The sequence below is a fragment of the Ursus americanus genome, chromosome 23, assembly GCF_024610735.1.
Source record: "Ursus americanus isolate L20-20 chromosome 23, mUrsAme1.1.p, whole genome shotgun sequence".
Lineage (NCBI taxonomy): Eukaryota > Metazoa > Chordata > Mammalia > Carnivora > Ursidae > Ursus > Ursus americanus.
The window spans coordinates 44,716,435-44,735,341 of NC_142149.1; the positions used below are offsets into that span (position 1 = coordinate 44,716,435).

At 42.3% G+C, this 18,907-nt stretch overlaps 1 protein-coding gene across 1 annotated transcript in view; it reads left to right on the forward strand.

The window, feature by feature from the left end:
* The window catches only part of LOC123776879 (uncharacterized), a 118,314-nt gene that overhangs the window by 3,251 nt on the left and 96,156 nt on the right, over window positions 1-18,907 (forward strand). The window contains exons 2-3 of the mRNA XM_087854702.1: window positions 1,179-1,273; window positions 1,665-1,702. Coding sequence (XP_087710828.1) covers window positions 1,179-1,273; window positions 1,665-1,702 — 133 coding nt within the window. The remainder of the gene's footprint in view (window positions 1-1,178; window positions 1,274-1,664; window positions 1,703-18,907) is intronic.

Here is an 18,907-nt window from a genome sequence, read left to right on the forward strand (position 1 = left end):
GGTTGGTCATGGCAATGTATTAAAGCCTGGGATAGTACTGTAGTCCGCTTGGCCAGGTGGCTTTACTTACTAGTAAATTGATCTGCTTTAATATTTCTATATTTTTTTCCTATCAGTCCTGCCGCTTGCAGGTTATAGGGAAGCTGGAATTTGTTTCATGTCATGCTCTTTTGTCCACTCTCACATCTCATGGCCTTTGAAATGTGACCCCTGACCGCTGTCTATATGATGCGAGTAGCTGTACACGCGCTCAGCCTCTGCCGTCTCCTGTTGGTGGAAACCTGGATGAGGCCATAGAGTCCACGTGAATGAAGGCGTATTTAGAACCCTCATTTGGAGGGAGGCAGCAAATGTAATCAATTTGCCCGTCCTTCAGCATTTGGAATCTCCAGTGGGTGGTCCCGGACTCCTCTGGCCGTTGCCTTGAGGGTGGTTTAGACGCACAGGATTTATTCCTGCATTAACCAAGCCACAGTATTTTAAGGGCAATCTGGCATCCTTGGTAATACGCCATTTAAGCAGGGTGTTATGGTGGCCTCTCTTTCTGTGTGTCCAGTCTGCTGTATCTACTGAGGACTTGGTTGCTAGGGCATCAGTTCCCTGATGGCAGGGGAGTGTTAGCGCCTCATGAGCTGGGATGCGGAAAGTGGGCTCTTACAGGCAGACCTAAATGTGTTTTCACATATCTTGACCTCATAAGGGCTTATTTCCGATCATCTGCACCTCAGCTTTTCATGGTCTAAGCCTCAGGGTTAGTCTTTTTTAGAACCACTCAGCCGTCAGTGCAAAGGGTTACCGGCCAGCTTCCTTTCTGTTTCTGTCGGATGGTGTCGGTGTTGGCCTGCAGAGCCGCCGCACTCCTTGTGGGAGAGTTGCCCAGACTAGATCCATGTGTGTATCAGGCATCAGCAGTTTTCCTCATGCCCTCTTTGTAGACTGCAGGGGCTGCCACAGGAATAGGGGTGGGGGCATTGGGAGGATCTCCGTATTCTGTAGCACCTAGTAGCACCCACATTTCTAGAGGCAGTGGGCTGGTGGGCAGGGTACTCCTTTGTTGTAAGTAGGCGTGCCACTTAAAGTGGGAGCTGAGTCGTAGCAGAAGTGGGTCCATGGAACATGTTCTCAACCCGTCCCTTCACAGATCTTACCATGATATTCTTTCTCTTCTTTCTTCCTAGCTGGAGGAGCATTGTGCACACTGCTAGAGGCTGTTGCTCTGTGGAGGTATATGAGGGGTTTGCCCCTTTTCAGAGCGAAGACCCACATCCTAGAGGTATTTTCTCCTTCTGTGGTCTCCTGCATAGTGCCCATCCCGCACATTCTGGAGTCACAGACATATCTAATTCAAACGGTAGCCCTGCTTCGGAGATTCAATAGCTTTAATCTGTTTCACCAGTACTTCTGGGTGGCTTGCAGCTCTGATCACCTCTTGTTTTTTTTAAAGGATGGAGGCACTGCGCCAGGTGGGGAATAAAGTCCTACCAAACCCCCAATCTCCTACAAAGGCTTGCATTTGTTTTACGTTCTTAGGGGTTGGATAGGCTTGTATCTTCTCAATCCCAGCTTCTGGGACAACATGCATCTACCTGACCAAACAATTCCTAAAAATTTTATGGTGGTATCTGGGCCTTGAATTTTTTGTGAATTGATCTTTTCCCTTGCAGATGTTCCAGCAAAATCTTCAGGGTGTCCTGCAGCAGAGGTGAGTCTCGACGTGTTAACATTTTATCATTGATGTAACGGGTCCATTTACTGTTGTGGGGAAGAACAGGGTCAGGTCTCATGTTACCATCCCATGACATGTTGGAGGGCTGTGAGGTAGCCTTGGGGAAGGCCCATTGTTGCCCCTCCCATGTGAAGGCAAATTGGTCTTGTGACTCAGTAGCAAGGGATATACTGAAACGAGCATTTGCTAAGTCCAGTACAGCATGGTGCACTCCTAGGACCATGGCCAAAGTACCTAAGGTGGGGGCAATATTGGGCACAGCCACATGGATGGGTGGCATTATCTTGTTGGTTTCTCGGGAGTCCATGGACATCTGCCATGAGCCGTCTGGCAATACTGGGCTGTTGAAAGCACTATGGGCAAAGCCTATAATACCCATTTGGTGCAGTTCTTGGATAGTTCTCCTATTTCCTTATGCTCCCAGGCAGTTTATACTATTTGACAATTGCCATTTTTCTCACGGGTGGTAGACTTCCTAGTTCCCAGTTGGCATTTCCCCTCAGCACTGGTTTGATTACTCTAACCCCGAGGTGGAATTCACTGATGGAGGTTTGCAGAGTTTGGCCTTGTAGGATATGCCCAATATATTCTCTGGTATTGAAGAGATGTCAGTTCTCATGCTGGAGAACTAACCTGCAGTGTCAAAGGGACTTTTTTGAGTATAATTATTTGCCCTCCCTAACCACCGATGGCACTGAGGGGGCCAGAAAACTTCTGAGGGTAGTATGTATGAGAGTACACTTGGCTCCAGTATCAACCAGAGCTGTCATCTTTTTGTTTATTTCTGGGGAACTAGTAAATAGTGAGCCCAACACCAGACCTCTGATTGCCTCTAATGGCCCTCACCTGGAGGCAGTCTTGCTTGTATTTTATACGTGGGGCAGGGAAGGCACCCACTCCGAACAGGACTGTATGCCTGAGGCCTCTGCTAGAGCAGGTAGGGGCATCAGGGATGGTAGGGGTAGGTAGGGAGGTCTGAACAAGAGTTCAGGTTTTAAAGTTTTCTATAGATCAAGCAACACAGCACTGGGTTGCTGTCTATCTCTTCTGGTAGGGTCCTGGCAGCAAGGAGGTAAAACCATATTTTTCTGGGTTACTTTTACCACACTTCTCACTGCTGATTGGGATAGCCTTTTGGCATTCTGGGCTCCCTCTCTGTCTCAGCTGTTTTCTGGAGCCCATCCCAGTTTCTGGGATTTGCCAGTTTCCACCAGATCAGCAAAGGATCGCTCAACATCGTAAATGTCTCGTCCCTTGACTGGGTTCAGCATGGATATGAGTGTCCCGTAGCAGGTGCTGGGAGCTTTCCATTTCTTCAGTGAATGCAGCCCAGTCGGCGCTTTCAAAGACAGGGGCATAGACTGCCTGTCTCATTTCCAGCTCCCCAGGAATCTGTACCTCCATATAGATGTGCAGGGTCCCATGTGCCAGGGAGATCCCCTCATTGGGCCAAGCCTAGAATAATCCAGTCTATACGGGGTTGAGTACCTCGACCCCTGGGCGCCCTGCAGGTGCTGCTGAAGGGCAGGGTGTGTGTGATGTCACTCATTTTCTTCGTCCCCCATCCCACAGCCACAGTAACCATGCCTGGATGTTTTTTCCTGCATTTGTGGAACTCGGTGGCTGTATAGATAAGCTTAGCAGGAACGTATTCTCTTGCCACGAGCAGTTCTTGAACTGGGGGCTGCCCCGCAGGCCGGGGTTGCTGTTGTTGCTTCTGTCTCCTTGGTTTTAGGGATTGGTTGACACGGGGTGTTTGTCCACTTCAGTGTCAGTCACCACAACATCCTCCTCTTTGCTGTCCTCACTTTCCCAGGGATTCCGTGCCTTAGTGTCCTAATCAGGCTTTGTCACAAGCCCTCGAACCTTAATCTGAGGCAGCTTTGCAAAAAGGAAAGCTAAGGTCTCCAACTTACTCTCCTGTTGTGTCAGCCCTGAAGGGAGCAGGGTGGACACTTGCAGTCCTTCTCTAACCTTAGCTCTTCTTCCAACCCTCTAACTTGAGCTTCAGCCTCTAGTCAGGCTTGGACGGGGGGGCAGTCCCCAGCGCAGCTGCGCACTTCCCTTCTCCGCTGCAGTGCACTCTTCATCGTTCCTCCAACGAGCACGAGACCAGCCTGCATGCTCTGGGCGGCCCCGTACTCCTGCGGCAGTCCCCAAGTACCTGGCATACATTTTACCCTCCCCACGTAGAAGTGATGTCCAGCTAGGATGTTCCCACAGGTGCCTCTTTCCTGAGGCCTTTTTCTTTGGTCTCCTGGCTGGCTCGCCAATTGTAGTTGGCAACCTCAGGAACTCCCTGGGTGAGATCTGAAGCTGGCCCCTACAGGGAGGGCAAGGAGAGACCAGGGAGAGAGGTAGGCCACTCCAGCTCGATAGGTGTCAGATTTAATGAGCAAGGGAACTTACTTACGAGCCTTCTCCTGGGCGGCTGTGAGACAAGTACATCTCCACATCCACTAGCCAGAATCGTAACAGTTATACAGAGGCCTTGGCTGCATTCAGTCACATAAACTGTCCATCGATTTTGTATCCCGCCACGTTACTGAATTGCTCTATAACTTCTAGTAGTTTGGGGGTGGATTCTTTTGGGTTTTCCATATAGAGTATCATGTCATCTGCGAAGAGAGACAGTTTGACTTCTTCTTTGCCAATTTGGGTACCTTTTATCCCTTTTTGTTGTCTGATTGCTGTTGCAAGGACTTCTAGTACGATGTTGAATAATAGTGGCAAGAGTGGGCATCCTTGTCGTGCTCCTGATCTTAAGGGAAAGGCTTCCAGCTTTTCCCCGTTGAGAATGATATTTGCTGTAGGCTTTTCATAGATGGTTTTTATGAGACTGAGGAATGTACCCTCTATCCCTACACTCTGAAGGGTTTTAATCAGGAAAGGATGCTGTGTTTTGTCAATGCTTTTTCTGCATCAATTGAGAGGATCATATGGTTCCTGACTCTTTTCTTGTTGATATGATGTATCACGCTGATCGATTTGCGAATGTTGAACCACCCTTGCATCCCAGGGATGAATCCCACTTGGTCATGATGGATAATCCTTTTAATGTACTGTTGGATCCTATTAGCTAGGATCTTGTTGAGAATTTTGGCGTCCATATTCATCAGGGATATCGTTCTGTAATTCTCCTTTTTGATGGGGTCTTTGCAAACTCAATGCTCAGAAACCAATTGCATTTCTATACACGAATAATGAGACTGAAGAAAGAGAAATTAGGGAATCCATCCCATTTACAATAGCACCAAAAATCATACATTATCTTGTAATTAACATAACCAGATATGTAAAGGATCTATATTCTAGAAACTACAAATCACTCTTGAAAGACATTGAAGAAGACACAATATTCCCTGCTCATGGATCGGAAGAATTAACATAGTTAAAATGTCCATGCTACCCAGAGCAATCTACACTTTCAATGCTATCCCGATCAAAATACCGATGACATTTTTCAAAGAACTGGAACAAACAGCCCTTAAATCTGTGTGAAACCAGAAAAGGCCCCAAATCGCCAAGGAATTGTTAAAAAGGAAAAACAAAGCTGGGGGCATCACGTTGCCAGATTTCGAGCTGTACTACAAAGCTGTGATCACAAAGACAGCATGGTACTGGCACAAAAACAGACACATAGACCAATGGAACAGAATAGAGAACCCAGAAATGGACCCTCGGCTCTTTGAGCAACTAATATTTGACAAAGCAGGAAACAATATCCAGTGGATCTTCAATAAATGGTGCTGGGAAAACTGGACAGCTACATGCAAAAGAATGAAACTTGACCACTCTCTCACACCATACACAAAGATAAACTCCAGATGGATGAAAGACCTCGATGTGAGACAGGAATCCATCAAAATCCTAGAGAAGAGCATAGGCAGCAACCTCTACGACATTGGCCACAGCAACCTTTTTCATGACACATCCCCAAAGGCAAGAGAAACAAAAGATAAAATGAACTTGTGGGAATTCATCAAGATAAAAAGCTTCTGCACAGCCAAGGAAACAGAAAAACTAAGAGGCATTCCACGGGATGGGAGAAGATATTTGCAAATGGCACTGCAGATAAAAGACTGAGTGTGATATTTAAACTGAGATATTATTCACTATTATGGGCTGAATTATGTCCCCATGAAATTCCTACGTTGAAGTCCTAAGTCCTAACCCTCAGTACCCTGGAGTGTGACTTTGTACGGAGATAGGGCTTGTAAAGAGGTAATTAAGGTGAAATGATGTCGTATGGGTGGGTCCTAATCCTTCGGGTAAGAAGAAAAAGAATAGGTCAGAGACAGGCATAGAGAGAAGACCAGGTGAAGATACTGGAAGAAGACAAGCCAAGGAGCAGAGTCCCTCAGAAGAAATACAACCTGCTGCCATCTTGATCTTGGACTTGTAGCTTCCGGAACTGTAAGGAAATAACTTTCTGGTTTTTAAGTCTTCCAGTCTGTGGTGCTTTGTTATTGCAGCCCTAGCAGATGAATTCACGTACACTTCATGAAATTAAGGATTGGCTAATAAAAAGAAATTTAAAATGTTTTACTAATAAAAGAAAAACTGTCCACATGTTCTCAACAACCCACTGCTCTCTCAAGAGCTCCCTGAAGCTCCTTGTGGGGAAGACAGGTGGAATGCACATTTCAAGGACACGGGAGCGGGGGAGGAGCCTCTGATTGCCTGGGTCCAGCTTGAGGGTCAGCTAGCAGTTGTGTCCTCTTGGGACCTTCTCCAACATGCCCATCCCCTGCCCAGGGTCCAGCTAGTCTTATAATGTTGTACCTCCAGGGAGACACCTCCCCAAGAACAGAGGTTGGATTTCTAGCAAGTTCCACTGGTGTGGAAACACAGTAACTTCTTTTCTTTTTCTTACACAGTGATGCCAGGCCAACAAGGTCTGAATCTTAGTCCTGGGGTTAGCCTCTTCCTCAGGCAGCACATCTCAGCCCTAGGAGTGGCGGCTGCTCCTTATTTCTGCTATTCCCGTATTCTTTGGAGGTTCTTAGTAGCTTCTTAGTAGCCAAACTCTCATTATGCCAATCCTCTGTTATATTTAATGATTCTTTTTATTAAATCTTCCCTATTCAAGTTACTGTGCAGTTTGTCTCTTCTTGATTGGACCCAGATGCAGGCCAGCTTTCTCAGTTTCTCTGGTTAAAAGCCTTTCCATAACACACAAGTCCAGTCTCTCTGATTTAAGAGTCAGTCCAGGGCCAGTGTTTACTTCTAGTCAGAGTTGCATGAGAGAGAATCTGATTGGCCTAAGGAGGTCAAGTCATAATCTCCTAGTCCAATAAGCTATAGCCAGGGAGCATGTGACTGCCACAGATAACCCTGTGGGCCGGTTACCAACAGGTGTCTACTACAGAACCCTCTTATTAGATAAAAGGGGTGTATGGAAACATGGGATATGCTGATATGCTAAAAATACCTGACCACTTAATGAACATGGAAAAATTAATAATGATGCTGGAGTAATGTTGGTATTGCAAAGGTTCTTACTGACCTTTTTTCTGCTGAGTGTTTTTTTCCCCCCAAAAAGCTTTATTAAGATAAAATGGACAAATAAAAATTGTATATATTTAAGGTGTATAACTTGATGTTTTAATATATGTGTATGTTGTGAAATGATCACCACAGTCAATAAATTAACATACCCATAACCTCACATCATTACCATTTCCTCCTCCTCCCTCTCCTCCTCTGTCTTCTTTTTAGGTATGTGGGGGCTGAAAAATTTCCCCTTTTTCCCTTCTAGGTTCTTTGGCTGGTCTAATTAAATTGACATAAGACGGATTAACAGGAGAAAAACAAATATAATTTCACATGTATCCTAAAATGATAAGGGGCTCAAGGGCAAGTTAGGCAGTTGAGGCTTAGATGCCATCCTAAGCTAAGGAATAGGATGGGCCTGCAGCTTCAAAGGGAAGGAGGGTCATTCACAGGATGATAAGAAGAACAAATGTTTGATAGTGATGTTTGTGCTGCCATAGATAGGCCTTTCAGATAAAAAATTATCTCTGGTAATAGCTCTCTTTCTGAGCCAGGCCCCCAGTCTAAATTCTTTTAGGTAGTTAAGGGAGAGGTAAAAGTTTTTCTTGAGGCTGCTTGGTCTCATTGCCTTTAGCTCAAAATAATCCACATGCCGAATAGTATATCTTTGAGTCTTGTATTCTGTACCACCGCCCCCCCCCCCCCGCCCCACCAGGTGAGAATACTGAAGATCGACTCTCTTGGCAAATTTCAAATATACAGTACAGTATTGTTTACTATATTACTACACTATACATTAGATCTCCAGAATTTATTCATCCTGCGTAAATGAAACTTTGTGCCCTTTGACCAATATCACCCCATTAACCCGTCTCCACCCCCTGGCAACCACCATTCTATCTCTGCTTCTATGAGTTTGACTACTTTAGATTCCACATATAAGTGAGGTCACGTAGGATTTGTTTTTCTGTGTCTGGCTCATTACCCTTAGAATATCTTCTAGGTTCATCCATGTTGTCGCTAATGTCAGGAGTTCCTTCTTTTTTATGGCTTAATAATATTCCATGGCACAAACAGCATATTGTCTTTATCCATTCACTTGTTGGTGGACATTTAGGTTATTTCCACATCTTGGCTTCAGTGAACCTGGGAGTTCAGATACAGTGCCAAGTTTTCCTTCACACACGCTATGTGAATTTACCTCTCTATAAGAATATATGACAATACTTTGTTTCCTTGACTTTCTATCTGGTAGGTGAGGTAGAGTGTTCCATTGTAGGTTTAATTTACATTTTAAAAAACTTATGAGGGTAATTGAACATCTTTTCTATGTTTAAAAGGTATTTGCATTTTATTTTCTGTGAATTGTTAATGCCTTCTGCCATTTTCTATTAGGTTGTTTGTCTTTTTCTTACTGATTTGGTTTTTAGATATTAAGGAAATTAGTCCTTTGTCATTCACATTGGAAATATTCCTTCAATTTGTTGTCTTTTGGCTCTCTTTATGCTATTTTAGGCTGTGTAAAGTTTAAATTTTTTTCTTTTTTAAAGGTTTATTTAGTTATTTTAAAGAGAGAGCGAGAGAGCAGGGGGAGGGGCAGGGGAGAGGGAGAAAGAGAGCATCTCAAGCAGACTTCCCACTGAACACAGCCTGATACAGCGCTTGCTCTCACCACCCTGAGACCATGACCTAAGCTGAAATCAAGAGTTGGATGCTTAACTGACTGAGCCACCCAGCTGCCCTTTAAATTTTTATATGTAGTCACATTTACCAGTTGTATCAACTAGGACTGTGTTCAGCTATAGGAAATAAAGAGCCAACTAACGATGGTGTGAACAGATGGGGGAATATTTGTTTCATGCACATGCAGGGAAAACTGCATTGTCTAGAGCACATCTTTCTGCATTATCTGAGTCTAATATCTAAGTTTTAGATAACTGATAGCAAAGAGAAAGAGTTATAGTCTATAGACATGCAAACGAATGATGTCCAGTAGAGGAACAACTCTCTCCCACTGTCCTGACCCTATGGAAAACTCAGTTTGCCTCTGTACGTTTCTTCTGGTATTCCTGATCTAAAAATGTGTTCTTTGGGTTCCTCTTTGTTTCCTCTTTGATGCACTAAATAAAATCTTTAACATGTGTTCATTTTTATACCGTATGAGAGCCATGATTTAATCTTATTTAAAAAACTATCTTTTAACTAGTATGAAGCCTGGAGATAGGCAGTTCAGAGGCTCAGTGATGCCATCAGGGAACCAGGCTGTCTCCATTTTTCTGCTTCACTATCCTTAGTCTTCATCACCCTGTTGGTCACCACATGGTTGCTGGAAGGCACACCTCCAGTGCTCCCATTTCCATTCCAGAGTGAAACGGGCAAAAAATAAAGACACTGGGCTTGTACCAGGGAAGAAAAGCTTTCCCAGAAATCACTGTTTCTGCTTATTTCTCATTGGTCAGAGTTGTGTCACATGGCTACCCGTGAGGACAAGGGAATCTAGAAAGAAAAATATGACTTTGGGGCACATTGTTCATTCTCTTCCATTATCAAAATCAAGGTTGTCAGTAAGGAAGAAGAGGAATGTGGATATGATGGAGATAAGTAACAATATCTGCCAAATCAGTCTTTTCTCAGTTGTTTCATGATTCAGTGGCTAATCTACAAAGGCTTTCCTTAATCTAAGATTATAAAATGTTCTTTTTAAAGTGTTTTTTAAACTTTTATGACTTTATTTTTTAAAACAAATTAAACCTTTGTTTCATTTGGGATTTGATATAAAGAGTAAGGTGAAGGTTTTTCTCTAGATGTCTAGCTTCCCCAGAACCATTTACTGAATATCCCAATGTTTCCTCATTGATTAGAAATGTCACCTTTGGGGGCGCCTGGGTGGCACAGCAGTTAAGCATCTGCCTTCGGCTCAGGGCGTGATCCCAGCGTTCTGGGATCGAGCCCCACATCAGGCTCCTCTGCTATGAGCCTGTTTCTTCCTCTCCCACTCCCCCTGCTTGTGTTCCCTCTCTCGCTGGCTGTCTCTGTCTCTGTCAAATAAATAAATAAAATCTTTAAAAAAAAAAAAAAGAAATGTCACCTTTGTTGCTTATTAAATTTCCATAGGTAGGTCCATCTTTGTATTCTCTTTTTTTTTTTTTTAAAGATTTTATTTATTTATTTGACAGAGATAGAGACAGCCAGCGAGAGAGGGAACACAAGCAGGGGGAGCGGGAGAGGAAGAAGCAGGCTCATAGCTGAAGAGCCTGATGTGGGGCTCGATCCCATAACGCCCGGATCACGCCCTGAGCCGAAGGCAGACGCTTAACCGCTGTGCCACCCAGGCGCCCCCATCTTTGTATTCTCTTGCATTAGTCCATGCTAGTCCTAATATTTAACTTACTGTAACTTGATACTATTTTAAAATATCTGGTAGGTCTGAACTGTCCATTTCTCTGATTTTCCAGATTTTTTCCTGGTTATATAATTATTAAAATTAAAATAAATTAATCATAGTTAAAGAATTTAGGTACTACAAGTAGGTTTTATTTTTATTTTATTTTTTTTTTTTAAAGATTTTATTTATTTATTCGACAGGATAGAGACAGCCAGCGAGAGAGGGAACACAAGCAGGGGGACTGGGAGAGGAAGAAGCAGGCTCATAGCAGAGGAGCCTGATGTGGGGCTCGATGCCACAACGCCGGGATCACGCCCTGAGCCGAAGGCAGACGCTTAACCGCTGTGCCACCCAGGCGCCCCTACAAGTAGGTTTTAAATGAAAAAATAGTCACCTGATTTTACCCTTTACCACTCCCAGTCTTGTTAACCAGAGAAAGTCACTTTTAACCCCACAAAGCATTGCCTCCCCCCATTGGAACTGCCATATTGTTTGATATATGCTTATACTGCTATTTACAGACTGATCAATTTTAGTCATATTTATCATCTTCCTCTTGGAACAGATATGGAATTAGTTCTTTAAATCCTCCTCCCCTCCTTCATCTTCCCAAAATAAAACAGTATTTCTAGTTATGTGAGCAAAGCGTACGAGTTATTATAATGATAAAGTTTTGCTCTCTATAAAGTTAATGCTGTTTTTTTTTTTTAAGATTCATTTATTTATTTTAGCGGGGGCGGGGGCAGAAGGAGAGGGAAAGAGAGACTCAAGCAGACTATGCTGAGCACGGAGCCCAACATAGGGATAGATCCCACGACTCTAGCCAAAACCAACAGTTGGATGCCCAACTGGCTGTGCCACCCAGGCACCCCTTGTTCACTATAAAGTTAAATAGAATTATACTTACTTTCTTGTACAGCTTTATGTTTTCCCCAGAGAGAATAGTTACCTCAACTTTACATTGCCTACTTTCTCCTATGGATAGTCTCATTGCTTTCCTGAAGTCCTGTTGAGTCTACTTTTTTCCAGGCACGGAGTCCTTTGTCTTCTGCTCTGTCTGGCTGGATTGCTTTCTAAGCCGACTGCACAGCCATTATCCTGGCACTTCTGTTTTGGTGCTCTCCTGAGTTAAATCTGTGACTTTCTGAGTCCCATGAACTCTTTGTTTTTGATTTACTCCCTGATTTTGCTGAGGCTGATCCCCAGTAGCTTCTTTTTTTTTAATTTTATTTTTTTAATGTTTTTTAAAATTATATTATGTTAGTCACCATACAGTACATCCCTGGCCCTTGATGTAAAGTTCGATGATTCATTAGTTGCACGTAACACCCAGTGCACCATGCAATACGTGCCCTCCTTACTACCCCAGTAGCTTCTTAAGAAAGAATGGGAGATAAAACTTTTTGAGTCCTTTGATATCTCAAAATGTCTCTATTCTGCCTGTGCACTAGATTACTGGCTTGGCTGGAAATTCTGGACTGAAAATACTTATTTTCAGAGAATTTTTAAGGCATTGCTCCACTGTCTTTTAGCAACCAGAATAGCTTTTTATAGTTGATTATATTTCTTTTCTGGAGGCATTTATGATCTGCATATACAGTTGATTTGAAACCTTGGACAATATGTCTTGGTGTGAGTTTTTAAATAGATGTCTTTCATTGTTTTGGACTCTCAGTGAACTTTACAACCTTGATATCTGTGACCATAAGATTAGGGAATTTTTAAAGTCATTTCTTTTGATTTCATTGCAAGTTTATAATTCCATATAACTTTATTTTTTTAAAAAGATTAATTTATTTGAGAGAGAGAGGGCGAGCAAGCATGGGGCAGCAGCAGAGGGAGAAGGAGAGAGAAACCTTAGCAGACTCCTCACTTGAGCCTGTAGCCTGACCCGGGGTTTGATCTCAAGACCCTGTGAAATCATGACCTGAGCTGAAAGCAAGAGTCGGTTGTTTAACTGACTGAATCAACAAGGGGCCCCAATTCCATATGACTTTAAAATCAACTTTTCTAGGAGGAGGAGTTAAGACGGTGGAGGAGGGGGACTCCAAACTTGCCTTGTCCCTCAAACACAGCTAGATAAATATCAGATCGTTCTGAACACTCAAGAAATCAATCTGAGGACTGAGAGAATAAAACTGCAAGTCTACAAGTAGAAAAGTGACCAGCTCATGGAAGGTAGGAAGTGCAGAGTATTGATTTGGGGGAGATAAGAACTGCAGGTGCTGTGGAGGGGAGGGAGCCCTACTTACAGAGACTACTACAAGGTATTATAAGCAGCAGACTGCAAAATCTGAAGTTTGAAAAATCCGCCCCCACCAGGGTCATGTCTGGCTTAGTGATGCTCCTGTGGGGAAAGAGGGAGGAGACCTGGGAGTGGACAGTGTGGTCTGAGGTTCCCCTGAGTTGCATGGGGAGAAGGAGTTCCCCTGCTTGGAGTGCATTTGGGAGTGGCAGCAAGGCCTCTCTGGGGACAGAAGAATGGGTGGCACCAATGTACTGCACTGCTCCCAGGCATAGAAGCAGGAACACCAGCTGAGGGCAGCAAGCCTGGGTACTGGCTTTCTGCTCCACTTTGCCATAAATTCGGAACCACTGAACGGTCATGCGAATGCTTTCCTGGGATGGGCTGGCAAATGGCAAAAGCCAGGTGAGACCCTCTCCCAGAGGATCACCATGGAGTCATGAGCTGCACAAGTCCCTAAAATTTGGAGTTTAGAAACCCAGCCTTGCACCTGAGATAAAACACAGGAGTGCTGTGCTGCCTGGCAGGCAGACAGCTCAGGCACAGATGGGGCGAAGGCAGGGATCTGACAGAAGCTGGGGACACAAGAAGGGTGATTGTTTGCTCTTCTGTAAGGACTTCTTGAAGGGTGGTGGGGACAAGCTCTGTGCTCTGGAGACAAGAGAACAGGCAGATGCCATTTTCCCCACTGCCCATCAGCACTGACTGACCTCAGTGAGCTAAACAGCGCCACCAAGTGGAGACCACAGCTGCTTACACTAAGCCCTGCCCCGCTGTGCCCAGCAGGTGCATTTCTATTAGGGCAACTTCACCTGAGAATCAGCACAACAAGCCCTTACCCCAGAAGACAGCACAAACCCCTTACATGCTCCAAGTCTACTGATCATACAGTTCTGCAAAGCTTAAGCTCTAGGGGAAACAGCATCTAGCTTCCTTTTTATTTTTATTTTTTTGTTAAAAATTTTTAATTTTTAAAATATATTTTAATTTTTGGATCTAGCTTCTTTTAACAAGCAGACCAAAACACACCTAGGATCTAGTTGTTTGCTTGTTAATTAGTTTTTTTTGTTTTTTTTTCTGGACAAAATGACAAAATGGAGGAATTCACTTCAAAAGAAAGGACAGGAAGTAGAAGTAATGGCCAGGTATCTAATCAATATAGATATAAGTAAGATGTCTGAACTAGCATTTAGAACAACAATGACAAGGATACTAACTGGGAGTGAAAAAAACATAGAAGACACTTACTGCAGAATCCCTTACTGCAGAGATAAAAGAACTAAAATCTAGTCAGGCTGAAATAAAAATGCTACAACCAAGATGTAAGGTCAATGAAAAAGGTCCATACTTATTCTTTATTTTTTTTTAATAATTATTTTTTATTATATTATGTTAGTCACCATACAGTACATCCCCGGTTTCCGATGTAAAGTTTGATGATTCATTAGTTGCGTATAACACCCAGTGCACCATGCAATACGTGCCCTCCTTACTACCCATCACCAGCCTATCCCATTCCCCCACCCCCTCCCCTCTGTGGCCCTCAGTTTGTTTCTCATAGTCCATAGTCTCTCATGTTTCATTCCCCCTTCTGATTACCCCCCCTTTCTTTATCCCTTTCTTCCCCTACTGATCATCCTAGTTCTTATGTTCCATAGATGAGAGAAATCATATGATAGTTGTCTTTCTGTTTGACTTATTTCACTTAGCATTATCTCCTCCAGTGCCGTCCATGTTGTAGCAAATGTTGAGAACTCGTTCTTTCTGATAGCTGAGTAATATTCCATTGTATAAAGGTCCATACTCATTCTACAAGGCCAGCATTACGTTGATTCCAAAACCAGACAAAGACCCCACTAAAAAGGAGAATTACAGGCTGGTATCCCTGATGAACATGGCTATAAAAATTCTGAACAAGATACAAGCAAATCAAATCCAACAGTACATTAAAAGAATTATTCACCACAATCAAATGGGATTTATTCCTCGGCCACAGAGGTGGTTTAATATTTGCAAATCAATGTGATACACCATATTAATAAAAGAAAGGATAAGAACCATTTGATCCTCTCAACAGATGCAGAAAAAGCTTTTGACAAAATACAGCATCCACTCTTTTTTTTTTTTTTGAAGATTTTATTAATTTAGTTGAGAGAGAGAAAGCACAGGAGTGATGGGGGAGAGACAGAGGGAGAGGGAGGCTCCACACTCCTTGTGGAGCCCAACGCGGGGCTCAATGCCAGGACCCTGAGGTCATGACCTGAGCTGAAGGTAGGTGCTTAACCAACTGAGCCACCCAGGTGCCCCTACAGCATCCATTCTTGATAAAACCCTCAACAAATTAGGGATAGATGGAACATACCTCAACATCATAAAGGCCATAATGAAAGACTCAACAGCTAATATCATCCTCAATGGGGAAAAACTGAGAGCTTTTCTTCTGAGGTCAGGAACAAGACAGGGATGTTCACTCTCACCATTACTATTTAATGTAGCACTGGAAGTCTTAGCCTCAGCAATCAGACAATAAAAAGAAATAAAAGGCATCTAAATTGGCAAGGAAGAAGACAAACTTTCACTCTTCACAGACTCTAGGTAGAAAACCTGAAAGACTCCACCAGAAAATTGCTAGAACTGATTCATGAATTCAGCAAAGTCACAGATATAAAATCAACGTACAGAAGTGTGTTGCATTTCTATACGCCAATAATGAAGCAGCAGAAAGAGAAATCAAGGAATTGACCCCATTAACAATTGCACCAAAACCCATAAGATACTAGTAATAAGCCTGACCAAAGAGGTAAAAGATCTGTACTCTGAAAACTATAGAACTGGTATGAAAGAAATTGAGGGGGTGGAGGGATGGAGTAACTGGGTGATGGACATTAAGGAGGGCATGTGGTATAATGAGCACTGGGTATTACATAAGACTGATGAATCACTGGCCTCTACCTCTGAAACTAATAATACATTATATGTTAATTAATTGAATTTAAATTTAAAAAAGGAAAAAAACATAAATTAAGAAAAGAAATTGAAGAGGACACAAAGAAATGGAAAAACATCCCATGCTCATGGATTATAAGAAGAAACATAGTTAAAATGTCTTTACTATCCAAAACAATCTACAAATTCAGTGCAATCAATGTTATCAAAATACCAGCAGCATTTTTCACAGAGCTAGAACAAACAATCCTAAAATCTGTATGGAACCATAAAAGACCCCAAATAGCCAAAGGAATGTTGAAAAAGAAGCAAAGTGGGAGGCATCACAATTCGAGACTTCAAGCTGTATTACAAAGCTGAAATCATCAAGGCAGTATGGTACTGGCACAAAAACTGACACATGGATCAGTGGAACAGATAGAAAACCCAGAAATGGACCCTCAACTCTATGGTCAACTAATCTTCAACACAGCAGGAAAGAATATCCAATGGAAAATAGTCTTTTCAACAAATGGTGTTGGGAAAACCGGACAGTGAAATGCAGAAGAATGAAACTGGATCACTTTCTTACACCATACACAAAAATAGACTCAAAATGGATTAAAGACGTAAATGTGAGACAGAAAACCATCAAAATCTTAGAGGAGAACACAGGCAGCAACCTCTTTGACCTTGGCTGGAGCAACTTCTTACTAGACAGGTGGCTGGAGGTGAGGGAAACAAAAGCAAAAGTAAACTATTGGGACTTCATCAGGATAAAAAGCTTTTGCACAGCAAAGGTAACAGTCAACAAAACTAGTGGCAGCTTATGGAATGGGAGAAGATATTTGCAAATGATATATCTGATAAAGGGTTAGTATCCAAAACCAAGAACTTATTAAACTCAACACCCCAAGAACAAATAATCCAGTTAAGGAATGGGCAGAAGACACGAATAGGCATTTTTCCAAAGAAGACATCCAGACAGCTAACAGGCACATGAAAAGATGCACAACATTACTCATCATCAGGGAAATACAAATCAAAACCACAATGAGATATCACCTCACACTAGTCAGAATGGCGAAAATTAACAACACAAGGTACAACAGATGTTGGCGAGGTTGCGGAGCAAAGGGAACCCTCTTGTACTGTTGGTGGGAATGCAAACTGGTGCAGCCACTCTGGAAAACAGTATGGAGGTTCCTCAAAAAGCTAAAAATAGAACTACCCCACAACCCAGTAACTGCACTACTGGGTATTTACCCAAAGGATAAAAAAATACAGTTTCAAATGGGTATTTGCACCCCAATGTTTATAGCAGCGTTATCAACAATAGCTAAACTATGGAGAGAGCCCAAATGTCCATCAACTGCTGAATGGATAAAAAAGATGTGGTATATATATATGCACACACACAGTGGAATATTACTCAGCCATAAAAAGAATGAAATCTTGCCATTTGCAATGATGTGGATGGAGCTAGAGTGTATTATGCTAAGCAAAATAAGTCAGTCAGAAAAAGACAAATACCATATGATTTCACTCCTATGGGGGAATCTAAGAAACAAAACAGATAAACATATGGGAGGGGGGAAAACGAAAAAAGAGAGAGGGAAACAAACCACAAGAGACTTTTAAAGATAGAGAAGAAACAGGGGTGATGGAGGGAAGTGGGGGGGGGGATGGGCTAGATGGGTGATGGGTATTAAGGAGGGCACTTGGTACGATGAGCACTGGGTGTTGTATATAAGTGATCAATCACCGAATTCCACTGCTTTTTTTTTAATTTTAAAATTTATTTGAGAGAGAGAGAAAGCACGTGAGTAGGAAGAGGGGCAGAGGGAGAGGAAGAGAATCCTCAAGCCGACTGCCCACTGAGTGTAGAGCCTAACACTAGGCTCAATCCCAGGACCCTGAGATCGCAACCTGAGCTGAAACCAAGAATTGCATGCTTGACTGAGTGAGCCATCTAGGCGCCCCTGAATTGTACTCCTGAAACCAATATTGCACTGTATGTTAACTAACTAGAATTCAAACAAAAATTTGAAAAGAAAAAAAAATCAACTTTTTAGTTCTTACATACCTCTCAAATACCTTTGGAAGTTTTATTAGGATTACATTAAAGTTTTAATGTTATATTAGGGAGATGTGACATCTTCATTATATTGAGCCTTCCTATCCACACACAGGGATTTAAGTTTTCTTTTATATACCCCAGTGGCCTATAGAAGAAAGTGAACATTTCTTGTTAAATTTATTCCCAGTTATTATTCCTTTTTTGTTGCTATTATATATGGGATATTTTTATTTCTATGCCAGGTTCTATCTATCTGGTTCTTTGTATAGCAAACACTAATTTTTGTATACTAATTTTGTATCCAGACAAATTATGCCATTCTCTTATTGTTGTTAATAGTTTTCAATAGAGTCTCTTTATATTTCCAAGTATATATGAATATATATATATATTCCAAGTATATATACCAAATTTTTGCCTTTCCTCTTCCATTGAATGGGATCTTCTTTTCTTCCACAGAGCATAAGTCTTTGGTATTTGCATAAAGAAAAGCTATAGTCTTCTTTCCTTTAATGTGTTCCCTTCTTTCTGTATACCCACACGCAACACTATGTACACACAAATCTTTCTTCCGAACACCTTTCTGAATTCTTCAGTTTTTAGTGGATTTTTCTGGATTTTCAGGTATAAATAATTTCACTTGAAATAATGATATTTTGTCCCCCCCCTTTCTAATTTTAACTGCTCCACTCCCTCAGTCAGGCTCTCCGAAACATTAAATGAAATTGGTGAGATTTGGACTACAATAGTCCGCTTACCTGGGGTTTCTGCTTTTCTGTAGTTTTCCAGTGGTCAGCCTTGGTCTGGGAGCAGATGATCTGAGATCAGTGGAAACCTAATACTGTGTGATAACCCTTGCATCATTCACCTCCCTTCATTTCATCACATACGCGTTTTATCATCTCATATCACCACAAGAAGGGTGAGGACAGTGCAATATTAGGCATTTTGGGAGCGAGAGACCACATTCATATACCTTTTACTACAGTATATTGTTATTATTATTATTTGTTATTGTTAATCTCTTACTGTGCCTAATTTATAAATTAA